The 16,366-nt window shown below is 38.2% G+C and overlaps 1 protein-coding gene across 2 annotated transcripts in view; it reads right to left on the bottom strand.

The window, feature by feature from the left end:
• LOC131055475 (protein LPA3) overlaps positions 1 to 12,944 on the bottom strand; it is a 57,615-nt gene extending 44,671 nt beyond the window's left edge. Inside the window, exons 1-2 of one of the 2 annotated variants that reach the window (XM_057989965.2) lie at positions 12,545 to 12,944; positions 12,143 to 12,358 (exon numbers count right to left, since the gene is read on the bottom strand). In XM_057989965.2, the coding sequence (XP_057845948.1) occupies positions 12,143 to 12,358; positions 12,545 to 12,652 (324 nt within the window). In that variant the 5' untranslated portion in view covers positions 12,653 to 12,944. Of the gene's footprint in view, positions 1 to 12,142; positions 12,359 to 12,535 lie in introns of both variants that reach the window. The other variant, XM_057989961.2, reaches the window with a different exon arrangement.
• Between the last annotated feature and the right edge of the window lie 3,422 nt (positions 12,945 to 16,366).

Below are 16,366 nucleotides of genomic sequence, written 5' to 3'. Positions count from 1 at the left end.
AGATGTGTGTCGACCCGTCGGTCGTGGCTATGCAGAGCTAGCTCACACAACAGTTTCAGATGACATTGGCACAACCAGAGGGAGTTGTTGTATTCTCACCGTGTCGAGAGACTAGAACGGAGGTAGTCAACTTGGACGACTCATCGGGCGAGGCACATGGACTCGTAGTTGGGAACGAGGCAGGGGAGGTCGCCTCTGCTGGGCAGGCGCCAGGGGATGGTACACCTTCGATGGTGGAGGAGGTAACTTCACAGCAGGATGCGGTTGTGTCCATTCCACCAGAGACTTCACAGCCTTCAGCGCAGACGGGGGAAGATATTGAGACCTATCTAGCTGACATGGCTGACATGGTGACGAGGGGTAGGCGGGTGGTGGCCGCTGCCCAGACGCAAGCATTGCAGCAGGTGGTGGTGGAGCTAGAGCAGGTCTTACAGTTTATGCGGGTGGGCTGCCCGGCAGCCTTTGCTACCTGCTTTGAGTCTCAGGGTTGGCCGACTACTGAGACGGAGGAGATGCTCCAGGCTTGGCGTGTGCGTCAGCCCGTTGTGGAGAGTCGGGTGACGGCAGTTGTCCGCGAGATCAAGCAGGTCTACCAAGATGCCTATTGTACATTGAGGCGTACACAGCAGGAGTCTGCGGTCCGCGAGGCTGCGCGAGTAGCATTGGAGATGGAGGTGGCCAGTCAGCAGGCCTCATGGGCAGCCAAGAGGGTGCAATTGTTGGCCCAGCTAGAGGTGGCCCGCGCAAAGACGGCTGAGACCCGAGCAGAGAAGGCCGAGGTCGAGATTCGTCTGGCGGCTGAGCAGAGTGTGAGGAGCCACGTGCAGCAAGAGTTGGATGTCGTCAGTACCGAGAGGAGTTTGTTGCACACTCGGTTGGTCTACGCGACGAAGGCAGCGGATACAAAAGAGGAGTTGCTAGAAGCCGCACACATGGTGAAGACAGCTTTGGAGAAAGTATTGGTGGCGGAGCGGGATGTGATTGTACGCACTCAGCAGGTTTAAAAGGTAAGGCTCTTATTGCCAGTGTTTCCTTTGATTGTTGTGTGTCTACTTCTCAAGTTAATGATGTCCCTGAAGATAAGAAAAGAAGTGAGCTTTTTCATGTAAGGGTTGTTGCTAAGCACACTAAAGTTGATGCACTCATAGATAGTGGATCCCAAACTAACTTAATCTCAGAAGATGTTGTAAGGAATTTAGGGTTGAAAACTACACCACATAAGAGACCTTATCCACTAGGTTGGATTTGCAAAAACAGTAAATTGCAAGTAACAAGGCAATGTACTTTAAGGTTTGCAATCTCAACTAAGTATGTTGATAAGGTACAATTTGATGTGGTTCCACTAGATGTTTGCAGAATAGTGTTGGGTAGCCCTTATTTGTATCATCGGAAGGCTATTTTCTACAAGGAATTGAATCATTATCATTTGCTTAAAGATGGCATCAAGTATATTATACACTCTCACAAGGTTAAGACTAATCAGTCTTTTGCAAACACAGGGCAGTTGAAGAGGGTGATTAATGCAAGTAAAGATTTGTCTCTTATGTCTGTCAGGTCAGGTGATTCTAGGCAGGAACTTGAAGCAATCAAGGCTAATACAGTTCAAATGTCGCAGGATACACCAACAGTACAGCGTGAGGAGACAACAAATGGCATCGATGATCCAAGTCCTCAACTTATGGTTGAGAGTTTGAAGGTTCCCTTGGGTAAAACTGTTCATGTTCTGAAAGACAAACACATTGTTGATTCATTCACTTTTGTATTTGCATTGTTATTCAGCTTGATATTAATCAGTGGTTATTGGTTAGTAGTTGGAGCAGTTGATGTAGATGTTTATGGAAGTGATAGCATGATGCATATGTTCAACAATATTGCTGCAGTCTTGATTGTTGTGATGAGCCAGGTGTACAGATGGGTAGAGGATACTGGACAAGTGGGGAGGCCATGCCCTCACATAATTTCTAAATAGATGCAACTTTTGGAGGTCCAAAAGTTTTCTAGTGGGGAGGATTGATCCAAGCAGATATGCTCAAAATAATTTCAAATTCCATGTAGCGCCTCATAGAAGTAAATCAAGATTTGATTGCTTAAAATGTGTGTTACAAGGTTCGAACTATGAACCTCCCATCTCCTATTCTTATGCACTGCCACCAGGCCATCCGCTTTCCTTGGGTTCTATTCTCGGCGGTTTCTATTTAACTTCTATGCTAAGGATAGTTCATTTGCTAAAAAGGGAGTTGAGCAGTTTTGAACCACCGACCTCCACTCTTCACATTTTTCTCTCCACCAGTGCAATTGCGGGTATTTCAGGATACTCTTGGCGATTTTTGGATTTTGTTATATGATAAACCGTGAGTTTAGGGCTTCGGCCAAACCCGAGCCCTCCCCCATTTGCAAGCATAAACTAATTCAAACAAACCCAACTATTAATAATTTTAAAAACCAACGGACAAATTTAGAAGAATGGGGTATGAGGGCCCTAGTAGATGTCCTCTATGCGAGGCAAAGGAGGAGGACACCAATCATATCCTCCTTAACTGCCCCTTTGCTCACAAATGTTGGATCTGGTTCACCAACAAACTTGAATGGTCTGCGGCCTTCCCCCACACCATCTTTGGAATGCTCAAGGCATGGCCTCTCCTCAGGCGTGGTTGTCTCTTTGAAGGTTTATGGACAGCTCTTCCTTCTTCCATTATGTGGGAATTATGGAAGGAGAGAAATAGACGTCTCTTAAAAAATGAGAAACTAGAGGTTCCCATTAACAGGATAGAGTCAGCTATCATTGAGCTCTTGAACAACCGACTGTCATCAGGCACATTGAAGAATGCCTCTATCACTTATTGGGATGAAAAGATGAAAAAACGATGGGAAGGCTTATCCTTTCCTCCCTTTGTAGGAGATGGTCCTACTACAAGTCTTCGATCAAGGGATACATGCAGATGGCAGCCCCCAGGCGAAGGTTGGGTGAAGCTAAACTTTGATGGGGCATCTCGTGGCAACCCAGGGCAAGCAGGGATAGGATGTGTTGTTCATAATTGGGAAGGCAAGGAACTGGCAACCCTTGCCTCTCCGGTTGGCATCAACACCAACAATTGGGCAGAACTTATGGCCCTGGTGGAGGGTCTACATTTATGTAGGAAACTAGGAGTTAAGAACTTAGAAATTGAAGGAGATTCAGCTATAATTGTCAATGCTCTGAGGAAAGGTAGTATGCCTAATTGGAGACTAAATACTTTGCTGTCAAAAGCTCTTGACTTATGCAGAGATCTTGATAGGTTCACAGTCAATCATATTTATAGGGAGGGCAATAAAAGAGCGGATGAGTTGGCCAACTTTGGAGCCAACGGCATCAATCTCCTATCTGTGCCACCTTAAGGCAACCCCCTCTTTTGTTTTCGTGTCCTAAGTGGTCGTTAGCATCTTTCTCCTTTCATCCCCTTATGTTTCTCTTGCCTAGGCTCTGTTTTAACCCCCTTATTTATTCCTCTTCCTGCCCCTTGTATTTACATATAGATACTTAGACAAACATTCAGCTTAAATATGCCCATATATCTGTTCTCCCAGACTTTAACTCAGGTAGTTAGGCTCAATCCATGGTCGGATATAATCATTAAAACACAAATCTCAATCATAGATTTTATTCCTCTCCTTCATACCCATTTAGTCTTCCATCCTTTAGCCCAAGGAGAGTGTAATGTTCCCAATTGGAGATTGGATTATTTGGCGTCCAAGTCCTGCAAACAAACGTTAGTATACAAACAATATGAAAGGTAATTAAACATATATATTTATTTGTGCAACTATACAAGAAAGAATGCGATACGTTATTCTACATATTTAACAAATAATGTTAAACTAATTTATTGTTATCTATAAAAAGGATACAATACTTAGTTGGACCTTACCTGGATTGACCCAACCCTCTATTGAGAAACACTTCTCAGTTAGGAGCAATCCAAGATGTCGTCCTCCTAAGGTCTCTATTTGGGATCTCTATTAATGAGTGAAATCATTAATGCTCTCAAAGCTTGGCAGAGATCCCACCCCTGCTCAAGCCTCTCTAGCTCTAACATATGCATATGGTTAATCTCTACAATATATATATTGTCTCTAAGAGATTCCCTATGAATCTCTCTCTAGATTCCTCTTGGAATCTTGGCATTCAACTCTGCTCTGAAATGCCTCAATGATCCCTAGCTCTGTAAATTTCCTCCAAAGCAATCTCTATTTCCTCTGTTTTAATTCTGAGTGTATCTCTACAATCTTATGGTAATTTATTTAACATCACTAATATATCGCTATTATAATATAATCCTGAATGTATCTCTGTCTCTAGAAGTGTCATTACAATTCTGGGTGCATCTCTATTATGCTAATTCTGAATGTATCTCTGCAACTTTGATTATAAATGCATCTCTGTTAATTTAGAATGTATCTCTGTTATTTACCGGCTATTCTATTTAAATTTATCATGCGGTATGATTCGAATTCTACGACATTATTCATGAAGTATTTACTATGGTTTAGGGTGAACCGATTACTTGCTGGTGGTGTATCCTGGATATGCTGGGTATGCTTCCCTCCTTCCACGATTTTGCTTCCAACGTGGCTATGGTTGTTCGTATGCAGTGGATGTCAACCAATGGCTAGTGATTAGAGCAGCGTATATTCAGACTGAAGTCCAGACGTGATTTTTCCTCAGCGATTTATTCCCCTTTATATCTCTCCATTTGAGGGAGAGGTCACACCTCTTCATCATGTATGCCCTTTGGAAAGAGTGCAACTCTTCATTATTTCTACCCTTTGAAAGGGACACAGCCTTTCATAATCAGATGTGCACTTATTATTTAAATCAGAGCTGCACTTCTCATTTCCAAATTATCCCCCCTCAAATGAGGTTCTCTTCTCCCTTTTATATCTCAATGTTGAGGGAGTCACAACTTTTCCTTTCATGACTTTTGACTTTTCATTAACTTAATTAATTTTTAATTAATCATATTTAATTATATTATTTTATATTTTAATTTAATTTTTAATGTTTTAATTTTATTATTATCATTTATTATTAAATTCTATTTCAAAGTGGGGACATTACAGTCCACCCCTCCCAAATTTGCTTGTCCTCAAGCAATGTCAATTTTAACTTTCTCAAACTAAGTCATCTACCAATATAAATCAAAACATAGAGCATACACATGAAAAACACGAAGCATACACGTGAATACACATATTGTCAGATTTTTTTCTTATTGACTAGAATGATTCAATGATTCATCTTTACCCTACAGGATGGCAGGATCATAGCTCTGATACCACTGTAATGTTCCCAGTTGGGGATTGGATTATTTGGCGTCCAAGTCCTGCAAACAAACGTTAGTATACAAACAATATGAAAGGTAATTAAACATATATATTTATTTGTGCAATTATACAAGAAAGAATGCGATACGTTATTCTACATATTTAACAAATAATGTTAAACTAATTTATTGTTATCTATAAAAAGGATACAATACTTAGTTGGACCTTACCTGGATTGACCCAACCCTCTATTGAGAAACACTTCTCAGTTAGGAGCAATCCAAGATGTCGTCCTCCTAAGGTCTCTATTTGGGATCTCTATTAATGAGTGAAATCATTAATGCTCTCAAAGCTTGGCAGAGATCCCACCCCTGCTCAAGCCTCTCTAGCTCTAACATATGCATATGGTTAATCTCTACAATATATATATTGTCTCTAAGAGATTCCCTATGAATCTCTCTCTGGATTCCTCTTGGAATCTTGGCATTCAACTCTGCTCTGAAATGCCTCAATGATCCCTAGCTCTGTAAATTTCCTCCGAAGCAATCTCTATTTCCTCTGTTTTAATTCTGAGTGTATCTCTACAATCTTATGGTAATTTGTTATTTAACATCACTAATATATCGCTATTATAATATAATCCTGAATGTATCTCTGTCTCTAGAAGTGTCATTACAATTCTGGGTGCATCTCTATTATGCTAATTCTGAATGTATCTCTGCAACTTTGATTATAAATGCATCTCTGTTAATTTAGAATGTATCTCTGTTATTTACCGGCTATTCTATTTAAATTTATCATGCGGTATGATTCGAATTCTACGACATTATTCATGAAGTATTTACTATGGTTTAGGGTGAACCGATTACTTGCTGGTGGTGTATCCTGGATATGCTGGGTATGCTTCCCTCCTTCCACGATTTTGCTTCCAACGTGGCTATGGTTGTTCGTATGCAGTGGATGTCAACCAATGGCTAGTGATTAGAGCAGCGTATATTCAGACTGAAGTCCAGACGTGATTTTTCCTCAGCGATTTATTCCCCTTTATATCTCTCCATTTGAGGGAGAGGCCACACCTCTTCATCATGTATGCCCTTTGGAAAGAGTGCAACTCTTCATTATTTCTACCCTTTGAAAGGGACACAGCCTTTCATAATCAGATGTGCACTTATTATTTAAATCAGATCTGCACTTCTCATTTCCAAATTATCCCCCCTCAAATGAGGTTCTCTTCTCCCTTTTATATCTCAATGTTGAGGGAGTCACAACTTTTCCTTTCATGACTTTTGACTTTTCATTAACTTAATTAATTTTTAATTAATCATATTTAATTATATTATTTTATATTTTAATTTAATTTTTAATGTTTTAATTTTATTATTATCATTTATTATTAAATTCTATTTCAAAGTGGGGACATTACAGAGAGGCCCCTCGTCTAATATTTTTGTATATACTTGTCTGGGAACTTTCATTTTCAGACCCTCACCTTGATTCAGTCATCCATCCTCATATTCAGCCTCTCATCGGCACATATATATATATATATATATATATATATATATATATATATATTTACATATATATACATATATGCAGGTTTTATCTCACATTCTTGCAGCCCAGGACCCTTTCATGAATTATCTGGGACAGATAAGCACTCTCAACGCATGTATCCTTCTTTCATCGAAATACTGTATTCGGTCACTATGGTTGTTTCCTCACCGATACCTATATGTTATCCATTGGGTTTTATGTCAAAGAAACCTCGGGCTTCGGTGACCTTTATTTTTTCCACCGAAACACTTCTTCCATCGAAATCATCATGCCCTGTCGGTGAATGGATCTATTGTCTCACCGAAGCCTTTCTTTATCCTCCCTTATCATCCTCCACCGATAAAGTCGCATCGGTGAAACCATGCGTATCGGAGGCATGCCTTTTCACTTCCTCGAAACCTATTTCCTCATCGATATCTTTTATCAATGTAGCTTCCTTTTGTCTGATTGACTTTATTCTTTCGATGAGAACATTCCTTTCGGTGTGTCCTTTTTATGTTACACCGAGGGTACTATCTCCTCGAAGACCTTTTGCCGTCAATAAAAACCATCTCCGCTTTCTTCGATATCTTTTGTCGATGGAATTACTGTCTTCGATGAGTCTTTTCTAAAGTTCATCGGCGCTTCCTTTCTTCGATGGCCCTTCTATATTGATGAGACATCGTTGGGTCTCATCGATATTATTTGAACCCGAATATCTTAAATAGGATGCTTTTGCACCTGCTTGATGACTTGTGGGCTACCATGTTATTAATGAAAATGATAATTTCTTTTAACAATAGGAGGCTTTTATAATTTAACTTCACAGATAATCCTTCTTTCATCGAAATACTGTATTCGGTCACTATGGTTGTTTCCTCACCGATACCTATCTGATATCCATTGGGTTTTTATGTCGAAGAAACCGCGGACTTCAGTGACCTCCTTTATTTTCTCCACCGAAACACTTCTTCCATCGAAATCATCATGCCCTGTCGGTGAATGGCTCTATTGTCTCACCGAAGCCTTTCTTTTTCTTCCCTTTTCATCTTCCACCGATAAAGTCGCATCGGTGAAACCATGCGTATCGGAGGCATGCCTTTTTGCCTCCTCGAAACCTATTTCCTCATCGATATCTTTTATCGACGTAGCCTTCTTTTGTCTGATCGTCATCTTTTCTTTCGATGAGAACATTCCTTTCGGTGAGTCCTTTTTATGTTACACCGATGGTACTATCTCCTCGTAGACCTTCCCGTCGATGAAAACCATCTCCGCTTTCCTCGATATCTTTTGTCGATGGAATTTCTGTCCTCGATGAGTCTTTTCTAAAGTTCATCGGTGCTTCCTTTCTTCGATGGCCCTTCTATATCGATGAGACATCGTTGGGTCTCATCGATATTATTTGAACCCGGATATCTTAAATAGGATGCTATTACACCCACTTGATGACTTGTGGGCTACCATAGTATTAATGAAAATGATAATTCTTTTAACAATAGGGGGCTTTTATAATTTAACTCCACAAATAATCCTTCTTTCATCGAAATACTGTATTCGGTCACTATGGTTGTTTCCTCACCGATACCTATCTGATATCCAGTGGGTTTTTATGTCAAAGAAACCACGGGCTTCGGTGACCTCCTTTATTTTCTCCACCGAAACACTTATTCCATCGATATCATCATGCCCTGTCGGTGAATGGATCTATTGTCTCACCGAAGCCTTTCTTTATCCTCCCTTATCATCTTCCACCGATAAAGTCGCATCGATGAAACCATGCGTATCGAAGGCATGACTTTTAGACTCCTCGAAACCTATTTCCTCATCGATATCTTTTATCGAGGTAGCCTCCTTTTGTCTGATTGACTTTATTCTATCGATGAGAACATTCCTTTCGCTGAGAAGTTACACCGATGGTATCATCTCCTCGTAGACCTTTTCCTGTCGATGGAAACCATCTCCGCTTTCCTCGATATCTTTTGTCGATGGAATTTCTGTCTTCGATGAGTCTTTTCTGAAGTTCATCGGCGCTTCCTTTCTTCGACAGCCCTTCTATATCGATGAAGACATCATTGGGTCTCATCGATATTATCATCCTCCCTTATCATCCTTCACCGATAAAGTCGCATCAGTGAAACCATGCATATCGGAGGCATGCCTTTTTTGCTTCCTCGAAACCTATTTCCTCATCGATATCTTTTATCGATGTAGCTTCCTTTTGTCTGATCGACTTTATTCTTTCGATGAGAGCATTCCTTTCGGTGATTATGTTACACCGATGGTACTATCTCCTCGAAGACCTTTTCCCGTTGATTAAAACCATCTCCGCTTTCCTCAATATCTTTTGTCGATGGAATTACTGTCTTCGATGAGTCTTTTCTAAAGTTCATCAGCGCTTCCTTTCTTCGATGGCCCTTCTATATCGATAAGACATCGTTGGGTCTCATCAATATTATTTGAAACTGGATATCTTAAATAGGATGCTATTACACCCGCTTGATGACTTGTGGGCTACCATGGTATTAATGAAAATGACAATTTCTTTTAACAATAGGGGGCTTTTATAATTTAACTTCACAGATTATCCTTCTTTCATCGAAATACTGTATTCGACCACTATGGTTGTTTCCTCACCGATACCTATCTGATATCCATTGGGTTTTTATGTCGAAACCTTGGGCTTTGGTGACCCTTTTTCCACCGAAACACTTCTTCCATCGAAATCATCATGCCCTGTCGATGAATGGATCTATTGTCTCACCGAAGCCTTCCTTTATCCTCCCTTATCATCTTCCACCGATAAAGGCGCATCGGTGAAACCATGCATTTAGCATCCTCGATACCTATTTCCTCATCGATACCTTTATCGATGTAGCTTCCTTTTGTCTGATCGACATTATTCTTTCGATGAGAACTTTCCTTTTGGTGAGCCCTTTTTATGTTACACCGATGGTATTATCTCCTCAAAGACCTTTTCCTGTCGATGAAAACCATCTTCGCTCTCCTCGTTATCTTTTGTCGATGGAATTATTGTCTTCGATGAGTCTTTTCTTAAGTTCATCGTCGCTCTGCTAGGATAAGCTTTAAGACTAGAAGGAGGCAATACCTTACATTAATGAGCATAGGTATATAAACGTGCTGACATATCTCGCTCCCGGATATATGTGATCATGGATATATAGGTATTATTATTTATGTAGATATTGTCTTCTTTTAGGACTAACACTAACCTAGCTATCCTCATCTCTATTTTACCTTTTCGGTCCCCTATAATCTTGATGTTTTGTCTCTTGTTTTGTTCTTAAGAAGCTTTCAGGCTTTAATGTCTCTAGGTTGCTTTAACTTAGCTTCGTAATCTTGTTAAGCTATGTATATTCTTTAAGATGGTAGCTCCCCGCGATCTCTTTGCAGGAATAATTATGGAATTTGCCTCGTTAATATTTATTGAGTTTATGCTTTCCGATGGGTAATCACTCTTGCATTATGTTTCTGGAGATTTTTTGAGACTAATATTTTGAGCTATGTATCCTAACAGGGTGACCATCCAGGCAGGTATGATATATTGTATAAGTTGACCTGTTCAGTTTTCCTTTTCCTAACATTCTGGTGAGAGATTTTCTCAAGATTTTGTGCAGCATATGGAGCAGAGCATGCTTAACCCTGTGTTTCAAGAATAGCAAGAACTGTCGCCCACAAATGGCAGCATCACCCCAAGAAATGGGCAATCTGATGCTCAACTTTACACAGAGGATTTCTACAGACAATCTTCATTATTTTGGACAAGTTCCCTCTGTGATCTTGTATCTCCATTTTGTATCACATTCTTAATTTTTTCTGATCCTTGAGGGATCTGGGCTAGACCGGAGGTTTTCTTCCCTCCATTCTTTCCTACCGGTGCCCACACCGAATGGAGGTGTAAATGTAATTCTATCTATTTTTTAAAAATTAATAAAATTCTTTGGCCTCAGCCTTTTATAGATCAAAAAAAAAATATTAAAAACCAACCCAAAATTATATTGTTAAGGCTTGAGCCAATTATTTTAAGGGTTGAGTATAATTTTAAAAGATTAAGTGTTAAAATTGGGAGATATGAGTGATTGTACAATCATATGGTTTTACACCATATTTGGCAAAATGTGTGTATAAAAAGGGGGGTATGTTGTGAGTTTGGGAGGAGGAAATTTGGTAGTGAATTGAGACTGGAGAAGTGTGAGAGAAATTATTTTGGAGAGTTTGATAGTGAATGATTCGTCTCTGTACATTGGGAGCTTGAATTTGAGCTTGTTGTGCGTGGGAGAAGGACTTTTGTAATTCATTATTGTCCGAGGAGACATGAGGAGTCTTTGTAACCATTGAGGTGCTTTGTAACCATTTTCTGGAACTGAAACAAGGATCGGCCACTCCATTGGAGAGACCCGGAGACGTAGCCAATTGGTGAACTCCGTTATCAACTTGTGTTTTGTCTTCTCTCTTCTTTCTCTCTTTTGTTCAATCTATCATTATTTGATTATTATGTTTATTTAAGCAATTTGATTGTAATTTTAAGACCTTCATTTAATCGTTGCAAAAGTTAACATCTCACGTGCAGCAGTCATAGATCCTAACATCAGATCAATACTCAACTATTAGTTATTAATCACATTGCTTTTAGACTTCCTGAGATGAAAATGAAGTGGCGTAGCTTTTGCAGTATTTATGTTTTAAAACTGCATTATAAATTTGGACGTAAGTTCACATAAACAACTAGTGTTTCACTTATATAATATCGATATGGTGTATGGAATAAGCATTGTCTTCCGGGTGGTTCTTTGGTAAAATAATTTATATTTCTATTCCGCCTAAGATTCATCCTATTAGCTTAATCTCTTCTCAAGACATTACTATTCACAAGAAACCGAAAAGTACAGTAATGGAAGAACATAAACAACTGCTGAAAACTTCTTTTAAATGTAGGTTTAGTACAGATTCGGAAAGCTAGATATAAGTCCCATTACCATATGACCTAGTAGTTAGTTAGGCATGCTATGATAAGGGAGATATTTTAAACCGCAAGGGCGCACTTACATCACATTCAACTCACACAAATAAACGCATTTAATAAGCTCCACTCTCATCAATTCTCAGTTAAGTACACTGTAATATGTCCGTGGGCATGTATCAGAATGAAGGATAGGGAAAGGGGTATCTTGCTAAAGACCCAGTGTAGAATTCTGGTTAAGTACCCCGCATTCGCAAGTACCAAGTTACGAATTCCTTTATCAATAGAATGATGTAGATATTCCTTTCATTAAGACAAGATGCATACCTGCTCAAGTAGCTCACCATAGTCACAGGGGAATTCAACCTCCGTCTCAGCAGCTGCCCCCGCACCACTGTCGGAACTTGCTTTACGGCTCCTGCTATGGGGTTCCAAGGGTTTGGGATAATCAAAGCCAAGAGAAATTGGGTTCTTGAGAAAGGCCTTACTGGCATGTTTGTTGCACAGAATTTGATTACCTGAGCTATACTTTTGCACATTATCCTGCATACGAACAGATACAAAGGAACCGTATCAACCCACATAAGTATTAAGGAAAAGAATTAGAGAAATGCAAACATATTAATGGGTAAACCAAAGATTGTCGACTCCCCAACTAGAAAATCCTAGAGAACGGTTCTACCAGTTAATAAGAACAAGGATTTCGGGTAATCAATATACCCAATTGACCTGCTTAGATAATAACGTTCCGTCCTCGTATGGATTTTGCAGGCATGATACGGTGGAGAATCTCTGTGTGGCCTTCTGTGCTCCTATAAGCTGCATTTTCTGAAGCATATCAGCCAATTATTGGCCACCACATGCATAATGAAGGTATTTATAACATCACCCCTTTGAAACGAGGCCCGGGCAAAAGAGTCTATGTTCAAGCACTTCATTGGCTGATAATTTGTTGTTTACCCACGATGTTATGGACAGCCATCGGAAGGTTATCTCATATCTCTGAAGGGACGAACGTTGGAATTATTAGTTTAGAGCGTGATATTTCAATATGCACGACAAGGTGTGTTTTGTTTGTATTTTGGGGAGCTGAAGTGAAGCTTTGTTTTGCTTCTGGGAATTATGTTTTCATTGCAGTTCCCTGACGACGGTATGACTGGGGAATCAGGCTGGGGAGTCAGGCTGGGTCCCATGTAGGGGTTTCCTAAAAATAGATTTTTAAGGAATTTTAAAAAGTAGGTGGTCTTATAAAATTTGTAGTGCATTTTTCTTAAAAATTTAAGCTTTTAAATTGAAGGAAGCTGGTGGTTCTATAAACAATGCAATTCAGCTTAAAAAATTTAGTTCTTAAATTTAAGGACTAATTATGTCTATTTTTGTAGTGTGCAATTTTAACAATAACTTTTTATTAAATTATAATTGACAAGTAGCATAAATTATCCCTAAGCTCTAGGGGCTAATTCGAGACCCATCCCATTTGCACCCGCTCAAAAATGAAAATCTAAAAAGTAGGAGCTTCTACTTTTTAGGAGAAGATTCCAAATTTATTCTGTAGCCAAAAAAAAATCCATAGGACCGCCTTTTTCATAAAAATAGAGCCCATAGGACACCAGCCTCAAAGACCAGGGATTGCACTTGGATTGGATCCAACAATTTATTTGTAGACCGTCATTCAACCAACAAAACCCAACGAATGGTCGATTCAAATGTAATTTTAGAAGAAGAAAAACTTGTAGGTAATGTCTATGAAGTTAAAAATAGTCTATAGGAAAGCCAACTTCATCAATTTGATCTTATCTACTTCAATCTATTTGCTATTTAAAGAGATGGCAAGCATTTCCATCTTCTCAATAGTCTTGCTAAATAAATTGTGCACGAAACTACTACCATTATCATTATATTGAAATGCTTGTTTCTATTTTCTTGAAGGCACCACACTCTAAGGGAAGAGCACCAGTAGTTGAGCATGTATGAATTGTTCTGAAGGTCGTTGATACTTTTTATTCCAAAAATAGTACAAATAAAAACTATTGTTTGAAACATAAAATGTCAATTGTTGTGTGCTATATATTATTAATTACAATACATTGCACCAATAGTTGTGACTTTAAAATTATTATTGCTATGAAATGTACCATTAGTTGTAAAAAGCAATCAATCATGTGATGCCACATCAGCTCCACAATTTTAGGGGCCTCTTCTCATGCCTATTGGTCTCACTTTTGGGGGGGCATTGTTTTGGACACGTTGGCAAAAAGCATGCTGATGTGGCACCATACTTGATGATGTGGCCCTGAAACCTCAGTTATAAGCAAGGGACTTGCCAAGTAAGCTACTATAAAAAATTGGGAGTGATTTGAAATTTCCACGTATGATTTTGAGAAGCGCGAAGTTAAGGTGCACAACTATTGGGTCCTATCCCCTATAATAAAGTGTTTTTTCTAATTTCATTGTCCTAGTAGTGCAAAAAATACATACACTTTCTTTAAGTGTTTTTAGATCTGTGTACTATGATTTTTCACATTATCTTCCAATTTTATTGCTCTTGTGCTTACATAGTGCTTAACCTAGGATTTAACTAGTAGTTGCTTGCCATCATTTAGTTCCTACACTTCCAAGGGTTTTTCCTCTGGTTCTATCTTTCCACACATATTCATTTCAAATTTGTTTTTTTATTACATTTATCTTCTTTTCATATCTAAAATTTGTTTGCATCCCCATTGCTTACAATTTCGTTTCACCAAGGATTTTGACCTAGTTTGGTCTTTTCCATCATCCCTTGTTTGTTGATTGTTATATCCCTAACTATGGAATCTCATATAGCCTTTCCTTTACTACTATAGTTTCTATCCATGCATGTCTCAAGGATTTCAAATGAATGTTCTTATAATTTGTTATATTTGATTCTTCAATCCTTGATGATGTTAATTCCTACCACATGAATCACGGTGCATGCTCTATGCAAACATTATTTTATCAAGGTATGCAATCCATAATCCTTCATAGGGTTGTTCAATGTTTTTCCTTCCCTTTTATATGCATTCACTTCACTTGTTGTGACCCTCACTTGAATGATGATAATACTTTTTATATAATGATCATTATATTTTTATGTCTACCAATGATACTTTAAATTCTCATTTCATGATATGTCTAGTGATGATATTTATGATATTTGATTATTAATGTGCACTACTTGTTTTCTCCCTTACATAATATTGTTTTGTCTTGTAATGATGATATTGATGCTTCATTGTGTGATGATAGTGTATTCCATGTGTCTAATGCATATGTTGTTTGACAATTGATACTACATACATCTAGTGCTTAGCCCTAGCCTCTTATGTTGCATCTAGGGATCATGTTTCATGTGATGGTGATGTTCCACTAAATAATGATGATACTCCTTTTTTATATATTTTGATGATTTATCTTAAGAGGACCTTCAAGATGCATGTTTACTTAAAGATTATGTTTAGCCTTATTTCTCACGCATTGCTATTATAGATAAAAATGACACTCATTCTTTCCAAGTAACAAATTCTAGTTATATGAATACTTAAATTTCTCATAATGTTTTGTATCCTTCTCTATATTTTATGCATACCAATAGAGATCCTATAAATCATGTTTTTAGGGAAGATACAAGTACATTCTTACATGTTAGATTCTCCATGTTCTTATATCATTATCACACACATAATGATTCTTTTCTAATTAATGTGTTTAGAGGTCATTTACGAGACTATATTATCATTTGATGTGTCTCAATCTTCTCATTGTGCATTCTTTAATTTTTCTTATGCCCTTATTGGACATTATAACAATTTTCCTAGGGTATATTCTTCTTGTGTTTCTACTTTTTCAATCTATAACAATTATTTTTGGGGGATTCTTATGGGTGACTATACTTGCTCACTATACAACATCTTTAGATCTCTGTAATGGGTCTCCTAATGACCATTTTAGTATTGTTTTATCCCTTGTACCTAACCCACTATTTTAAATAGAAATATACATCATGATACTATTATCACCACATCTCATGTGAAATTATTCAAGTGAAAGACAAAGCATTTATAAATTTCGCTAGCTTAGAGGATCCTCCCTATAGAGTGTTAAAATAACCTTTTCAACACAATTTCATTACTTTACCTCACACTAAGAAAATTGATAGATCTAAATGTGTCCCAAAACTCTTTGATGCTACAAGCTTATGTGATTATCTTAGGATACATGAACATGCCATGGATAGGTGTATTATATGAAAACATAAAATTCAAGGTCTTATTGACAAAATTACGATACAACAAGTTAAGAACATTGATGGTAAAGAAAATAGCAAAGGATGTCCTTTCTAATCTACTAATAAGGAACATCACAAGCATAAGGAATCTAGCTCATCATATGACACCAAATTACATTAAACTTCAAACAATGTGACAATGAATGAAATATTTATGTATGAATGAGCATAAATGGCACAATGTGTTGTGACATGATGGTTGGTCTAAGTAATCCAATGCAAATCACTTTAGAAACAAAGGTATC

The sequence above is a fragment of the Cryptomeria japonica genome, chromosome 2 (genome assembly GCF_030272615.1).
Source record: "Cryptomeria japonica chromosome 2, Sugi_1.0, whole genome shotgun sequence".
In the NCBI taxonomy this organism is placed as follows: domain Eukaryota; kingdom Viridiplantae; phylum Streptophyta; class Pinopsida; order Cupressales; family Cupressaceae; genus Cryptomeria; species Cryptomeria japonica.
This window is presented reverse-complemented; position numbering and strand designations above follow the sequence as displayed.